Raw genomic sequence first — 14,372 nt, 5'->3', positions numbered from 1 at the left:
CTCCATGGTTGTTTTATTTGTGTTTGAGACTTCGCAGATTTCTTCACGATTTGTTGGTGTAGCTCAAATGAAGAAATCAGCCTTTGAAATGCTCTGACCGAATGCAATCTTTTCTTTTGTTGTAACCCAAAAACTTGCTTGAACTTGGTAACAAACTTTTCGTTCTTCACTGAAATCTAGCCCCAAATTTTTTTTATTCTTTCTTTCTTCTTTGTTGAGAGTGATGTGATAGAAGAGAAAAAGAGAGGAGAAAGAAAAAAGAGTTTGACTTTTGGTGAAAGTTAGATGAAATTCAATTGAATTGAACTTGGGGTTTAAATTTTTGAATGGTGAGTTTTGGTGGATTCACCGAACGAACTTGAATCTTTTCTTTGGGCTATTTGTTTTCTTTCTTCCTCGTGATTCAGCCATTCAATTTTAGATCTGATTGTTGCTATAGTTGAATTGGAATTTGTTAAGATTTGTATGTGTGGTTTTGCTATTTGAAGGACCTTGCTTGTTTATACCTTGGGCCTGTGTGTGTGAATTTTTTGCACACAACCACAACAAAATCATATAAACAAATGACTTAATAATGTTTGTTCATGACTTTAATTAATATTTAGTTTTTCAAACTCAACTTATAGAATAAGAGTATTTGTATATTATAAGCAAGCATAAGATATGAGACCCTTGAAATGGCTAAAAGTGCATAAGAAATGAGGTTTTAGGGGTGTCAAAAATCCACAGGAGGTGGGGATTCCCGCGGGACCGCTCCGAATGGAAATCCCCGTCCCATTCCCAATAATTTTTCGAATTTTTGAACTTACTTAATAACTCTTACTTTATTTCTAATATAGGGGTTCTTTTAGTAATTTCACTCATTAAAAAATCCTAACCCTATTGTTTAAGATTTTATTTTATGGACTATAATTTGGTATGTTATATTTCTGGACTTATAATTTTGAATATATTTGTGTGCTTGTAATAATATTTTGTAGTTTGTTTTTTGGTATTTTTGATATTTTTTATTATAATTTCCATATAAATGTTAAACATAGGGAGATGGAGAATGGGACCCGCAGAAAATGCAGGAAATACAGAAAACGGATATGAGGACAATTATTCTCCCATGGCGAAAAACGGGGCGAACACCCGCCCCGCCCCATTGACATCCGTACGAGGTTTACTCGTGGTTACAAACATTTTTCCAAGACAGAAAAAAAGATTCGTTCAAATTCAGATTTCAAGACTTGTAAGTCGCGAAAAAGTTTCATTCAGATTTAGATTTTAAGTATAAAATTTAGGTTCTGATTCAAACTTATTTATGAGATCTAAGACAATATATAAAGTTAAGTTTTAGACTTTTAGTTCTGAAAATATCTTCTGAAGCCTTTAAACATATATAACAAAGACTAATAAAAAAGAAAAAAAAAATCAGAAAATAGTGCATCACAAAGTATACTGATTTAACTAATACTTTTTTTTGCACTAAGATAAGAAATTGCATTGATATGAAAAGATTGGGTCCAACTATGGGCCTCCTACATCAGCAATGTCTATGGGATATCCACCAACTACCAAACTCCTAATGTCTTAACCTCAAATGAACATATAGCCAAGACAAGAAACAGAACATATAGTTAAAGCTGTCTCATTATTATTAGATCAACATAGGCACTTTTTGAATCAACATATGCTTATCTAAGCAGATACAGATTACATAAACATTTTGTCTATTTTTGCTGTATCGGCTAGTAGGTGCTTCCGACCTCAGTAGAGTATTTGGCCATCAATTTGGATGTGTTGGATATGAGCCATCTTGTGCAATTCGGCCCCACTCAAGGATTTAAGTCTTGGAGTCAACAAGGAACATTCTTGGACACAAAGATGCTCCAGGGAAGAAGGGAACCCTTCATCAAACAAGGATTGAAGCATTTCACAGCAACGGATTTCAAGTGACCGAAGAGAATTCAAGTGTTGAAACCCCTTGTTGTCCAGCTTTTTGAGATGCTTCAGCGTACTTAGAGACAGAGAATCAAGATTGAAAGGAAGCAAGTTCTCCTCTGGAAATGACTCCATGCCGATGCATCCACCTTCGAGCTCAAATCTACTGAGATATTTGAGATTATTTAGCCCCCAATCCTTTCTTGGCCAAAGTTTTTCACAAGATGCTATTGAGAGAAAAACTAAACTTGAAGACAAACCCCCAGGTGGGAAAGATTCAACCCGTGGACATCTATGTAAAAATAATGACTTGAGAGATGTAAGAGAGTCCATAGCATTGGGCAGTTTTTCAAGAGACTCGCAATTGGAAAGTAAAAGAGATACTAGACTTGGAGCATGCAGCCCTTTCTCTGGGAAAGATTTCAACCTTGGGCAATCTCTAATCTCCAGTGACTCGAGAGATGTAAGATCACATCTAGCCTCTCCACTTAAATGGAAAGATTGAAGATTGGGGCAATCCCATATGCAGAGAGTTTTGAGTTGCCAGAAGAGGTTCAAGGGCAAAGTAGCGAGAGAATCACAATTACTCCCAATGGACAAATGGTGGAGAAAGGCAAGCTGCTTTCCTGATTCAGAAGATGACAGATTTTGCAATCTTCTGCAGTTACGTATGTAAAGTGCTGTGACAGAACCAAGGGAAGGGAGGGATGTAAGAGAACCACAATTGATGATATACAACTCCTTAAGAGCAGTTAATCTTGCTAGTATATCGTTGGGTATGGCCTCCAAGGACTCGCACCCTTCAATTTTCAGGGTGTGCAGCCTGGGCGGCAATGACTTCAATTGTGATACAGTTGAAACGTTTAGTACTTCACCTGCTTCTTCATTGGACAAAGGAGCTGTTGTGGAAGGAATGACAGCTGCTTGAGTGGTGATTGGAATATCAGCTTTAGCCATTGAAGATTTTGAGTCTGGTTTAGCATCAACTTGATGACTATGCATGACTGAGGAAGTCTCTTTTGGCTCTGGGGAGCTTGCTGTATCTGAAGAAAAACCAAGAAGAGATCTGTTTAATACGGATCTGCCTCGAAAACCAGAGTTGTTGGGTTTTGGTGTGATTTGTGAAACTGTATCTGTATCTAGGTGGCTTTTTCTAATTACGGTTACATGGCTTTTGTGTAGAATCACTTCACAAGTATTGGGAACATTCAGACACGGAGCCACAAGGCGAGTACATTCAATGATCTCCAACTTGTTTAAAGAAGGAAGTTGCTTAGGCAAATCTCCCACTAGCTTGGGACACCCAATTATACAAAGATTAACCAGATGTGGGAACTCGATACCTTGGACTATGTTCCATTCTTTCCATTCAGGCATATGCATAAACTGTAAAACCTTTAAAGATTGAAACGGCTTCTGCGAAGCAGTCATCTCCCCGTAGAACTCAGGGCCTACAGAACTTACTTTTGTGAACCCTCCAATAGAGAGCTCCCTAAGAGTCGGCAGCAGTCCCAGTGTCGGCAATGAGTCGCAGTTTTCACAGTCATAGAGATGCAGATTCTGTAGAGACGAGTAAGATGGGTCCCCCAACCATTTCGGGAATCTTGAACCGTGATAAGAATCAACTACTAAGATTTTCAAGTCTTGGTGTGGTTCTAGATTCTCGAGCACTTCCATTTCATTCCCTTTCCGACTGAGATAATGGTCCCATGAAAGCCGAAGAACAGCAAGGCCCTTCTTCTCTCTCAGTTTGGCATCTGAAGCATCCTTAGAATGTCCCACGTTTTGCAAGTTTGAAATATCCAGACGTTGGAGATTGGAGAGTCCAGCTAAATGTCCGAGTCTTGGCCCGGTCTCGGAAACAATGAAGTGTGTCAATACCCGGAGACTTGTCAAATTGTGAATATCTGGAGGCATCCTTCATAAGCTGCTTCCATGGAAATCAAGGCGACGCAACTTTACCAAATTACATAGTCTGTCGGGCAATGATGTGAGGGAACGGCAGCCAATCAGTAAAAGTGTCTGCAAATTAATCAGGTCACAGATGGAATCTGGGATCTCCTTTAAGTCAGTGCAAGAAACATTAAGATAGCAAAGATGTGTCAATCCTCCTATTGAAGCAGGCAAGCTAGTGATCTTATAGTGTGATAAAGATAAGGCCTGAAAGACATGCTTACTCAACTTCGTAATCACACGCTCCCACAGATCGGGGTCGAACTCACTTCTTTCCCGTTCAAATCCCAAATGTACTGGCATAATTGTTCTCAAAGATCTTCCATGTTTGAGAATAGATTCTAGTGCAAAATCCTTTATCCTTCCATCATAACACAAATGGTGCTTGTATGATTCTTCAGACACGTAAATTGCCAAGTAATGAACATGATCATGCATCATAAATGTATCATGATAACCAAAGGCAGGTTGCAAGAAAGACCTTTTTATTAGATAACCGAAATATTCATCCCCAACATCTTCCATGCTTCTACCAGATTCATTATATTTCAGAAAGCCATGAGCCATCCACTGGCAGATCAGCTCCTCCTGCCTGAAGTGGTAAGACTTTGGAAATAGTGACAAATATGCAAAGCACCGTTTAACCGGTGCGGGGAGATCGAGATAGCACAACACTAGAAATGAAGGAATGGGGAGATTCACATCACCATCAGCTGTATCCAAAGCAATGGAAAGAAGATTCACATCATCCAGAAATTCACTCAATATCTTATCCCATTCAGGATTCAAATCCAGCTTATCTTGCAAAAGGCTCCCCGTCATTTTTGCAGCCAAGGGAAGAGCTCCCAATTTGTTGACGATTTTTTCTCCAACTGCTGATAGTTCTTTCGGGAGTTCATCAACGTTGTTTCTCTGCCTAGAAGCATTCCCCATAAAGATTGACAACCAATCCTCTATTGACAGCAAATCCAGATGCACAGTATGAATCTCATCTACCATATATTTGAATAGCATTGGATCACGATGAGGAATGGATGTATGGATTATGGCACTCCCTCTTGCTGCTCCAGTTTCAAAGGAAGCAATCAGCTTCCTCCAGTCCTGTAATCTATCCTCAATGATGATGTCATCCAACACCAATAGACATTTCTTCCCACGACATCTTGACTCCAATATCTCACATAACTTGTGCAAATCATGGTCACCATAAAAATTTCCAAAGCCTGGCTGGAGAATATCCTTAACCATCAAGCTAGTGGCTGTGTTGGACACAAAGATTTTAGCTATTATTTCAAAAGAATCCGTCACCTTGTGGTTGGAGAAGAGAACATTAGCCAAGGCAGTCTTACCTACCCCAGCTAATCCCACTATGTTAATCACCTTGATATGTTGTTTACTTTCAGTACTAGTTGATAACAGGTAATCCAAAATAGACTCCACTTCTGCATTTCTTACAAAGATATCATCTTTCGGATACTTATCCAACACAGCAGAAGTTGAATACAAACCTCCGCTGGATTTCATCCATCTCTTCATAGCAGGCTCAAAAGTTAAGCCAAGGATATCAATCTGTTGCACCAGAGATTCTAAGTTCGGGAGGGTATCAAGGATTTGATCCTTGAATTCCTTCGGCAGCTGATGCAGATCTGGAGTAGAACTGATGGGGGTCAAAATCTGCAGCAGCAGTTCATCCACTTGGTATAAAGCATCTTGTACTTTATTTAACCACTTCTTCACTACTTGTGCACTTCTTCCTCCTCTAAACTGCTTCTCTTCTGCAGAATCAACCACAGCATCAAGGGCTAACAATGTTGACATGACCATTTGCAGTGGTGTCACCATACTAGCTTTAGTTTGAGAGGTGATGATACGTTTTATGTTGTCTACCAAATCAGAAAGGAAAGAAGATAGTAAGGCTCTACCCATCATCCCTCAAACTTGAAACTGCTAAAGCTGGATATCTTTTTTGTGTTTAGAGTATTGTAAAAAGAACAGTGAAACTGCAGATCGAGAGAAAGAACTAACGTGAAGGCAGTGGATGACTCTTCTCACGTTGACTAATTGCTGCAATGAAACATGTCACATGTCATTAGTTTGCTAAAAGCATTTTTCTAATTCAAATTTAAAACAATAATTTAGAACTTCTCAAATGTCAGGACAACCATTTGATTATCAAGGAGCGAGACGTGCAATATGCGGTAATTTAACTAGGTGTTTGCTATGGTACGATGATAAATTTATACGTATCGATACGTTTAAAATATAGACAAATAATAACAATCCACGTGGAATTTATTTTCCATATCAACATTTAATTTTTGTTTTTTTAAATATATATTATATCACTACTTTTACTAATACACCCCTTTAATTAAACAAAAATAAAAAATATTTTTTATTTAATTTTATAAAAAGTCTTAAACATTCTTCTTTTATTTGATTAGACAAAAATATCCTTTTAAATTAACGAAATTTTAGAATTCAATTAATCCTAATTTTATAGTTTTAAATAATTTAAACAACAAAACAAAAACATATTAAAAAAACAAAAAATCAAAAATTTTTTATCTTCTCTAATTTCTCTAATCATTCGTGTCCCCTCTAAACAAAACATATCAAAAAAACAAAAAATCAATAATTTTTCATCTTCTCCAATTAACCCTCTAAAGCAAAATAGTGAAAATCCCAAACCAAAACCCTAGATTCTTTAATCTGCTCTAACTTCTTTCTCATTGCGACTATCGAGTGCTTTCTCGTACAGCTTGAAGAACTGATTTAAGTTGATTGAAACATTTACATACCCATCAGAGTATGAGTTCATGCCAAAGTGATATTATTTTGAGTTCTCATGTTCAAGCTTCGGTTTGTATAACTTTGTTGTTTTGCTGGCAAATCTTTTTAAGTGTATTTGTTGTTTTTTGCTAGGATCCACATCCGCCACGAAGAATGGAACACCCAGTGAAGATTCCTACTTGTCTTGCATCACATCTGGGAGTGATTAAAATCAAAGGATCTATTGATGTCCATGATGGGTAACAACCAAAGCGATGGCATGAACTCATACTTTGATGGGTATGTAAATGCTTCAACCAACTTAAATCAGTTCTTCAAGCTGTACGAGAAAGCACTCGATAGTCGCAATGAGAAAGAAGTCAGAGCAGATTATGGAGCGGGGAAGAATCTAGGGTTTTGGTTTGGGATTTTCATTATTTTGCTTTAGAGGGGTAATTGGAGAAGATGAAGAACGATTGATTTTTTGTTTCTTTGATATGTTTTGCTTAGAAGGGGCACGAATGATTAGAGAAATTGGAGAAGATGAAGAAATTTTGATTTTTTATTTTTTTAATATGTTTTTATTTTGTTGTTTAAATTATTTTTTTTGGTGACTTGTTGTTTAAATTATTTGAAACTATAAAATTAGGATTAATTGAATTCTAAAATTTCGTTAATTTAAAAGGATATTTTTGTCTAATCAAATAAAAGAAGAATGTTTAAGATTTTTTATAAAATTAAATAAAAAATATTTTTTTTTATTTTTGTTTAATTAAATGGGTGTATTAATAAAAGTGGTGATATAATATATATTTAAAAAAATAAAAATTAAATGTTGATATGGAAAATAAATTCCACGTGGATTGTTATTATTTGTCTATATTTTAAACGTATCGGTACGTATAAATTTATCTTCGTACCGTAGCAAACACCATTTAACTATTAGTACAACCACTACTAAGTTGTCAACCTACATTGTTACATGTGCCACGATGATCACCACCTCATTATACTATGTTTACATGCGAGCAAATCATATTGTGATATTATGCTCGCCCGGGAGGGTAAATTAACGATAGTATATAATAAATATTAAAAATTGCTATGTTTTATAGAAATAAGTTAAATATGTGTAAATTGAAGTTAAATTTAAAAGGTGTTTTATTTAAAATAATTTGTAATATAAAAGATTTGGATGTTGAAATTGTACAAAGTGATATTTTTATTTGGTGGTTTGATTTTTGTATTTGTTTTAGTTGATGGACTTAGTCATCTTATATGGCGTTCGTCCTCTTTTTTTTGTTGGTTGTTAGAGTTACTACTTTCTTCTTTCTGTCCTAGATTCTTGTAAAGGCATGTTCTTTATGAATTGTTGAGTTTGATGCAATTTCTATTGTGTTATTTGTTCCATCTTTGTATGTATGTTCTTCTTCCAAAGATGTGTCTTGAATTTGTATGGTTTTCTTTCTCCTTAATCTCTTGATAAGGTGGTGCTTCAATGTCATTTTTTTTTGGAATGTCATTAGATTTGAAGCAGTTGTGTCCAATAAGTTTTTTGCTTCGCTATCAAATAGTACAAAAGTTGTTGTAACACTTTGATCTGAAACCTTTAATTGAATTCTGAACCTAAAATAAGTATTGAGTTAGTAACTAATAATTTGATAGATGAAATTATGAAAAGTATATAGAATTACCTTATTGTTGGATATTGTAGTGTTTGATTACATGTGCTACAAATGTAGTTGCATAATTGTTTTTTTTTTATATGCTTTCTTCTGACACTTTTTACATTTAACATAGTTCCATCCTAATTTGTCATGAATTTTGTTTATAGTTGCTAAAATTGTGAAGATCTTTTCCTATTCTAATATTTAATTTATGTTATCATTAGGTATATGGTATTTGAGTAAGTATGAATGTATAATGCATGTTGTGATTTTTTTTTTGTCATACTTGATCATCAGATTCTCATTGCATGGCCATTAGATCTTGGATAGTTATTTGATTTCTAATCGTTCTGCTCTGAAAGAATGATGCTCTATTGAGTAAGTTTGAGATGTATAATTCGAAAACAAATTTTTTGTGCTAAATTTGATGTTATGTGAAGGAATAGTGATAAGAGACTTATATAAGTAGTTTAAATGGTTTGGAATTTGAATACTTATAACGTAAAATTTATTATGACTAATAATATTATTATGACATTTGTAATATAGATGTTTATTACCTTTAGTGGGTTATTTATAAAAATTAATAAATTAATTGTTGCGGTTATAAATTTATTTTATTGTTTATAACGGTAAGATATAATAAATATAGGAATATGAATTCAATGTATTTGTTGATTACAAATTTATTGTAGAGTAAATAGCCATTTTTAACCATAAAAGATTTAAACGCTGACAAAACTAACCATGAAAAATTAAAACTAAAGTTATACCCATGTAAGATAAATTTCGTTCGACAAAAATAACTAATTATTAAATTTTTATTCATAATTTCATAAATACCCCTATCCTTTCTTCTTCCTTTCTCATCTTTCTTCCATAACCACCACCACCACCTCCACCGTAAAACCCACCATCTCACTAGATTTACTCCTCTGTTCCCACAATCACACAAGAATCGTATTTTCATAAATTCTCACCCAAGATACCGTTTTTCTTGTCAATCAGAATTTTCACCAACCGAATCAGCTCATCCATGATATTTGGTTCGAATCGATTCTTCCTCGCCCAATTGTTTACGACCTTACGGAGATCCACCCAGTAACAATAGAACATCAGGGAACGGAGCGTCGCCGAAATGGTGGTTCGGGAGGAGGATCTATCTCCGGCGCTAGCGTCATGGTGATGGATGATCCGCCGCCACAAGATAAAGGTTCGATGGTGAGCCTCGCTGCCGAAGTTACCATCGAGGAGCTGCTGGATCTCCTACTTAGCCTTGTCCTCGCCGATCTCGATGGCAACATGGCGGAGCAGCGTGGCGTTGAGCTGCAAAGGAGGAGGGGCGCGTGGATCAAGACGACGCGCGTCTCGCGCTCGATGGAGAGGAGGGGGCGGCAAAACATGGTGCATGAGGTAAGGGTGACGACAAAGACGAGTAGAAGGACGAACGCGAAGAGTGAACGTTGCGTTTCATGGGAAGGCGTTCTTCATGGTCACTAAATTTGGGAATGGAGGGTCGACGGCGGCAAAAGGTTTAGGGTAGGGTGGTTCTGTTTCTCCATGTTTGTCTTCGAAAATCTTAGAAGGCATAGGTGAAAGAGGAAAAGATAGATAATGGGGTGTGATTTTTTGGAGATAAATGTTGTGACCTGCATAGGATAGTGTTTGGTTTGAATCTGGGTGGGGGGTTGTCAAAAAGTGATTTTTGTCATTGTTGATACTCAGGGCTGAGGGATAATAGAATAAAATCCTAAAAGAACAAATTAAGGGTTAAGTTGTGAAATGGCATAGAAAAGGATGAAGAATGTGTTGGAGTTGCAGAAGTTGAATAATTTTTTTTTTAGAAGTGAGAGTAAAGGAGTAGAAATGATGGGATGGAAAATTTTGGTGGGGGTTTTGGAAGGAAGATGAGAAAGGAAGAAGAAAGGATAGGGGTATTTATGAAATTATGAATAAAAATTTAATAATTGGTCATTTTTATCGAACAAAATTTATCTTACATTGGTATAACTTTAATTTTAATTTTTTATGGTTAGTTTTGTCGACGTTTAAATCTTTTATAGTTAGAAATGGCTATTTACTCTTTATTGTATTATATTTTTTTAGTTTTTATTTGTATATTTTATTTTTTTGCTAATTTAAAAATAATAATTGATTTGGTAAGAATTGAGTGGTTGATTTTAAAATTTTGCCAAATAAACAATATTACTGACATTGCATTAGTAGGAAGAAACAATATTACTTGACTCAATCATGCATCCACCCTCAAGTTCAAATCCATGAAGGGACTCAAGAGTATCCAACCTCCAATCTTTTTGAGGTATGAGTTTGTCACAATAAGCTATGGAGAGTAAAGTTAAACTTGAAGGAAGACCCCATGTGGGAGGGATTCAATCTATCTCAAAACAATGTTTTGAGGGATGGAAAAGATTTTATAGCATTGAGCAATAATGCATTGACCCACTTAAATAAATTCTGATGAGTTTGGAAAACTCTAAATTAATATTTGTGATGACTAAATATTATTAAGATAATTACTGAATTATTAATTTGATTTTCAACTAACATATGTTACTTAATAATTTTATGTTGCATGTTTTATAATTGGGCCGAAATAAAAAGAGAGATTCCAAGCCCAATAAACTAAATTTCAGCCACATGTAATTCTTGTTGTGTGATTTGTGGCTGAAACGGTTTTATCAGTTGGGCCAGAAAATTTGGTTACTATAAGCCCAAAGAAAGCCTTCCTATGCGTTCATTGCTTGATCCCAATTTCATCAGGAAAGCAAATGTTAACCAAACGGGCCAGTTTTAAAATTCAATGATACAAGCCCAAATTCTATTAGTGATAAATGGTTTCAATCTTGGTCCGAAAACAAGGAAAAATGAAAGCAAAGTGCTTCCAACGGAACCAAGCCTTTAACCATGTAATGGATTTCAAAATCTATTACATTGTTAATTAATGCATGGGGAATATGAGAGAGAAAAATTCAGCTGAGTTGATTGATGGCTATTATGACAAACACGCCACTCTAAGCTAGGGAAGTAAAAGCAAGCTATTCTCAATTAATTAGTTTTACCACTTTGTATTGCTTTTCTTAGGATTCTTTTCTTTCTCTCATCTCTTTCTTGTTTCTTCTTCGGTCCTTGTCCAGTAAACCATGGACGCCGTGCTCATCAACAAAGAAAAAGAAGGAGTTGCATGCATCAAGACCATCAAGCTAATGATGGCAAGAAAACATACTAAAATAAAAATGAGCTGTGGCTGAGATATTCACCATATTTGGTTAGATTTGGTGATGTATCTTGAGCCTTTTATGCTCAAAAATGGACGTTGAAGATTCGGCCAGCATGGGAGATTCTTGAAGCATGCCTTGTCTTTGATTCTGTTTAACCACCACAGGGAGTAGCTAGAGTGGCGAAGTGATGGTTGAGGCAGAGATTGAAGCAGATGAAGTCATTATCATCATGAAGCATCAAGGGCCAGAAATCCATCTTGGAGAGCAAGCCAATGATGGAGAGCTCGGATTGATGAAGGGTGATGATCAAGAAAGGTCCAGAGGTAATTGCATGTTGGGTTTTACATGGTTATCTCTTCTCTCTCTATGTGGCCGAACCGGTTCTGTTTGTTGAAGGAGGAAGAAGTTGGTTCGGTTTTGGGCTTCAATAGTGGAGGCTTCCCTCTTCTATAAAAAGAGAGAACAGCCACTGTTTGAAGCAAGGAGAAAATTTGAGAGTGCAAGGCACAGAGTTCTCAAAGCTACCTGAGCTAACAATTTTTCTCTTCTCCTTCAAATGTATTCTGTTTTGTATTTTTCTGTTTAATTTTGTCATGTCTTGAGTCTCATGGAAAAAAAGGCAAACAGTGAGGTTTGTATGAAAAAGCCATAGAGCGGAAAAAGACAGAGAGTGCAAAATTAAAAGAAAAAAAGTCATAGATGTCTTAGAGTTTCTTTGTTCATCTATGTTGTGTTTCATGATTCTGTGGGAATCCCCTTGTAAGTTGGGTTAGCACTTTACAGTTTGTAATCAAGTTGATTATAGTGAAATTCCATCATGTTTGTGATGGAGACTGGATGTAGGCTGCACTGCACTTAGCAGCTGAACCAGGATATATCTGGATGTAATCTTTCTTCTCTCCTACTCCATTTCTGTTTTCTACTGCACAGGAGCAAAAACTAAAATATCTCGTGCCAAGTGACGAGACAAAACAAAAAGTCTCGTGGCAAGTGACGAGACAAAACAAAAAGTCTCGTGCCTAGGGACGAGCTAAAACAGAAAAGTCTCCTCTGAGTTCAGCAAGTGTTAGCAACAAAAAAAAGGGGTCTAAGATTCAACCCCCCTTCTCTTAGCCACTGAAACCATCAAACTCTTTTGAAAAAAAGAGTTTAAAGTATAAAAACTTTTATTAATAGTAACTTATAAATAAGTTATTTTGTATTTGAATTTTTAGTTAAAAAATTATTTATTTTAAAATTATAACGCTCGGATAAATAACTCAAAAAATATATTTTTTTTACATAAGAAGATAGATATTAAAACAACAATGATAACAAATACTTTTTAATATTGAATGTATTTTACCTAATCTAATCACTAAAATTACAATCGTTTAGATAATTTATTTTCTATTTGTTCTCTTATTAGTTCCATTCTTTAAGCAATTAGTTCTTTTCACGTAATATCATTAGAAATTGGTTCTTCTACTTTACCTTTATCCATAACGGTATTCTGATCTTATATGTGGTGAATAGTAATAAAATTTTAATTCATAATAATTTTGATGGCAATGCCAAAGAAATTATTGTATAGTTAGTGTTTGTTGTTTGATATGGTAGGTAAAAATAAAAAATAAATGTGAAATGTGTGTCAATGTATATTTTGTTGTTGTTTTTTATTTTTTATTTTTTAATTATATTAGATTTTCTTCTCTTTTATTGGAGTCAAGAACTTGCTATAACTAACTATAAAAATAATAGCAAATTATATAAAAATAAAATTATATGTGAAAAAAATAAAATTAAAATTAAGATTTCGTGCCACACACAATGTTAAATATAAATTTAATAATAAAAATAGAATGATAAAATGATTTAAAAAATAACTGGAAGAAATATATACAGTAGATAATTCAGATGGAATATTGTTTTAAAATAATGGTGAAGGGTCAATACTTCCAGGAGATGAATCATAATGTGAAAATAGTATCAGTATGAATCATAATGTGAAAATAGTGGTGAGACCAATACATTCAGCAAATAAAACATTACGTAAAAATAGAGTAAAGTATCGTTTTTGTCCCCAACGTTTGGGGTAAATTCTATTTGTGTCCCTAACGTTTAAATCGTCCTATTTGTATCCCTAACGTTTATAAAAGTGATTCAATGTTATCCTGCCGTTAATTACAAATTTGAGTTTTAAAAATCTCTTCTTGAAGTTAGAATACAAATGTCTGGGATAGAATTGATGATCCACTCCAAAAAATAGCTCATCAAAAGTTGAAACTAATTCCTACAATATTTACATAATTCACTTTTCTAGTGATATAAATATATAATTAAATCTAAACAAAATAGTGGGTATAATATTAAAATCGAACACATCCAAGTGAGACCTAATTGAAAATGAATGCATCCAAGTGAGAATAATTGAAAAATATAATCTTATTTGTTAATATAATTGATAGTAGGATAACATTAAATCACTTTTATAAACGTTAGGGACATAAATAGAACTTATCCAAAACGTTGGGGACAAAAATGAAAATAGAAAACATTTTTTTTACGGAGCCAAAAATAAAAATAAAAATAAATTTGTTTTGAAATCAAGTCTAACTCATCCATGACTCGCTATTTCGCCGCATGTCCAAAATGCATTACCACGATGATCTCTGGCTCATATGCGATCTCATGTTTATCGTTCACTTATTTATATATTCACATCACTAATATGTTAGCATGTAGAGAGATTGTTTGATAAATAAATTTGGTTATATATTATGGACAGAAATGATAAAAGATTATTACTAAATACTATTATAATTTAATTAAAAAA

At 34.6% G+C, this 14,372-nt stretch overlaps 2 protein-coding genes across 2 annotated transcripts; both read right to left on the bottom strand.

Annotated features, from left to right (window-relative positions):
* Nucleotides 1,460-3,877, bottom strand: LOC110269966 (putative disease resistance protein At3g14460). Its single transcript, XM_021118176.1, has one exon. It carries the CDS (start codon nucleotides 3,841-3,843, stop codon nucleotides 1,753-1,755), a length of 2,091 nt encoding a protein of 696 aa, XP_020973835.1. The 5' UTR covers nucleotides 3,844-3,877; the 3' UTR covers nucleotides 1,460-1,752.
* LOC107629659 (putative disease resistance RPP13-like protein 1) lies at nucleotides 3,793-6,083 on the bottom strand. The gene is made up of 2 exons (XM_021118177.1): nucleotides 4,612-6,083; nucleotides 3,793-4,572 (listed from the first exon to the last, which is right to left on the bottom strand). The coding sequence occupies exons 1-2, from the start codon at nucleotides 5,806-5,808 to the stop codon at nucleotides 3,847-3,849; spliced, it is 1,923 nt and encodes a 640-aa protein (XP_020973836.1). The 5' UTR covers nucleotides 5,809-6,083; the 3' UTR covers nucleotides 3,793-3,846.

The sequence above is a fragment of the Arachis ipaensis genome, chromosome B03 (genome assembly GCF_000816755.2).
Source record: "Arachis ipaensis cultivar K30076 chromosome B03, Araip1.1, whole genome shotgun sequence".
NCBI classification, from domain to species: domain Eukaryota; kingdom Viridiplantae; phylum Streptophyta; class Magnoliopsida; order Fabales; family Fabaceae; genus Arachis; species Arachis ipaensis.
This window is presented reverse-complemented; position numbering and strand designations above follow the sequence as displayed.

Coding starts and splice junctions, on each gene's coding strand:
- LOC110269966 (XM_021118176.1), bottom strand. CDS start 3,843: ATGCCTCCAGATATTCACAATTTGACAAGTCTCCGGGTATTGACACAC.
- LOC107629659 (XM_021118177.1), bottom strand. CDS start 5,808: ATGATGGGTAGAGCCTTACTATCTTCTTTCCTTTCTGATTTGGTAGAC. Junction 4,573..4,611: donor TGGATGATGTGAATCTTCTT/TCCATTGCTTTG, acceptor GATGTGAATCTC/CCCATTCCTTCATTTCTAGT.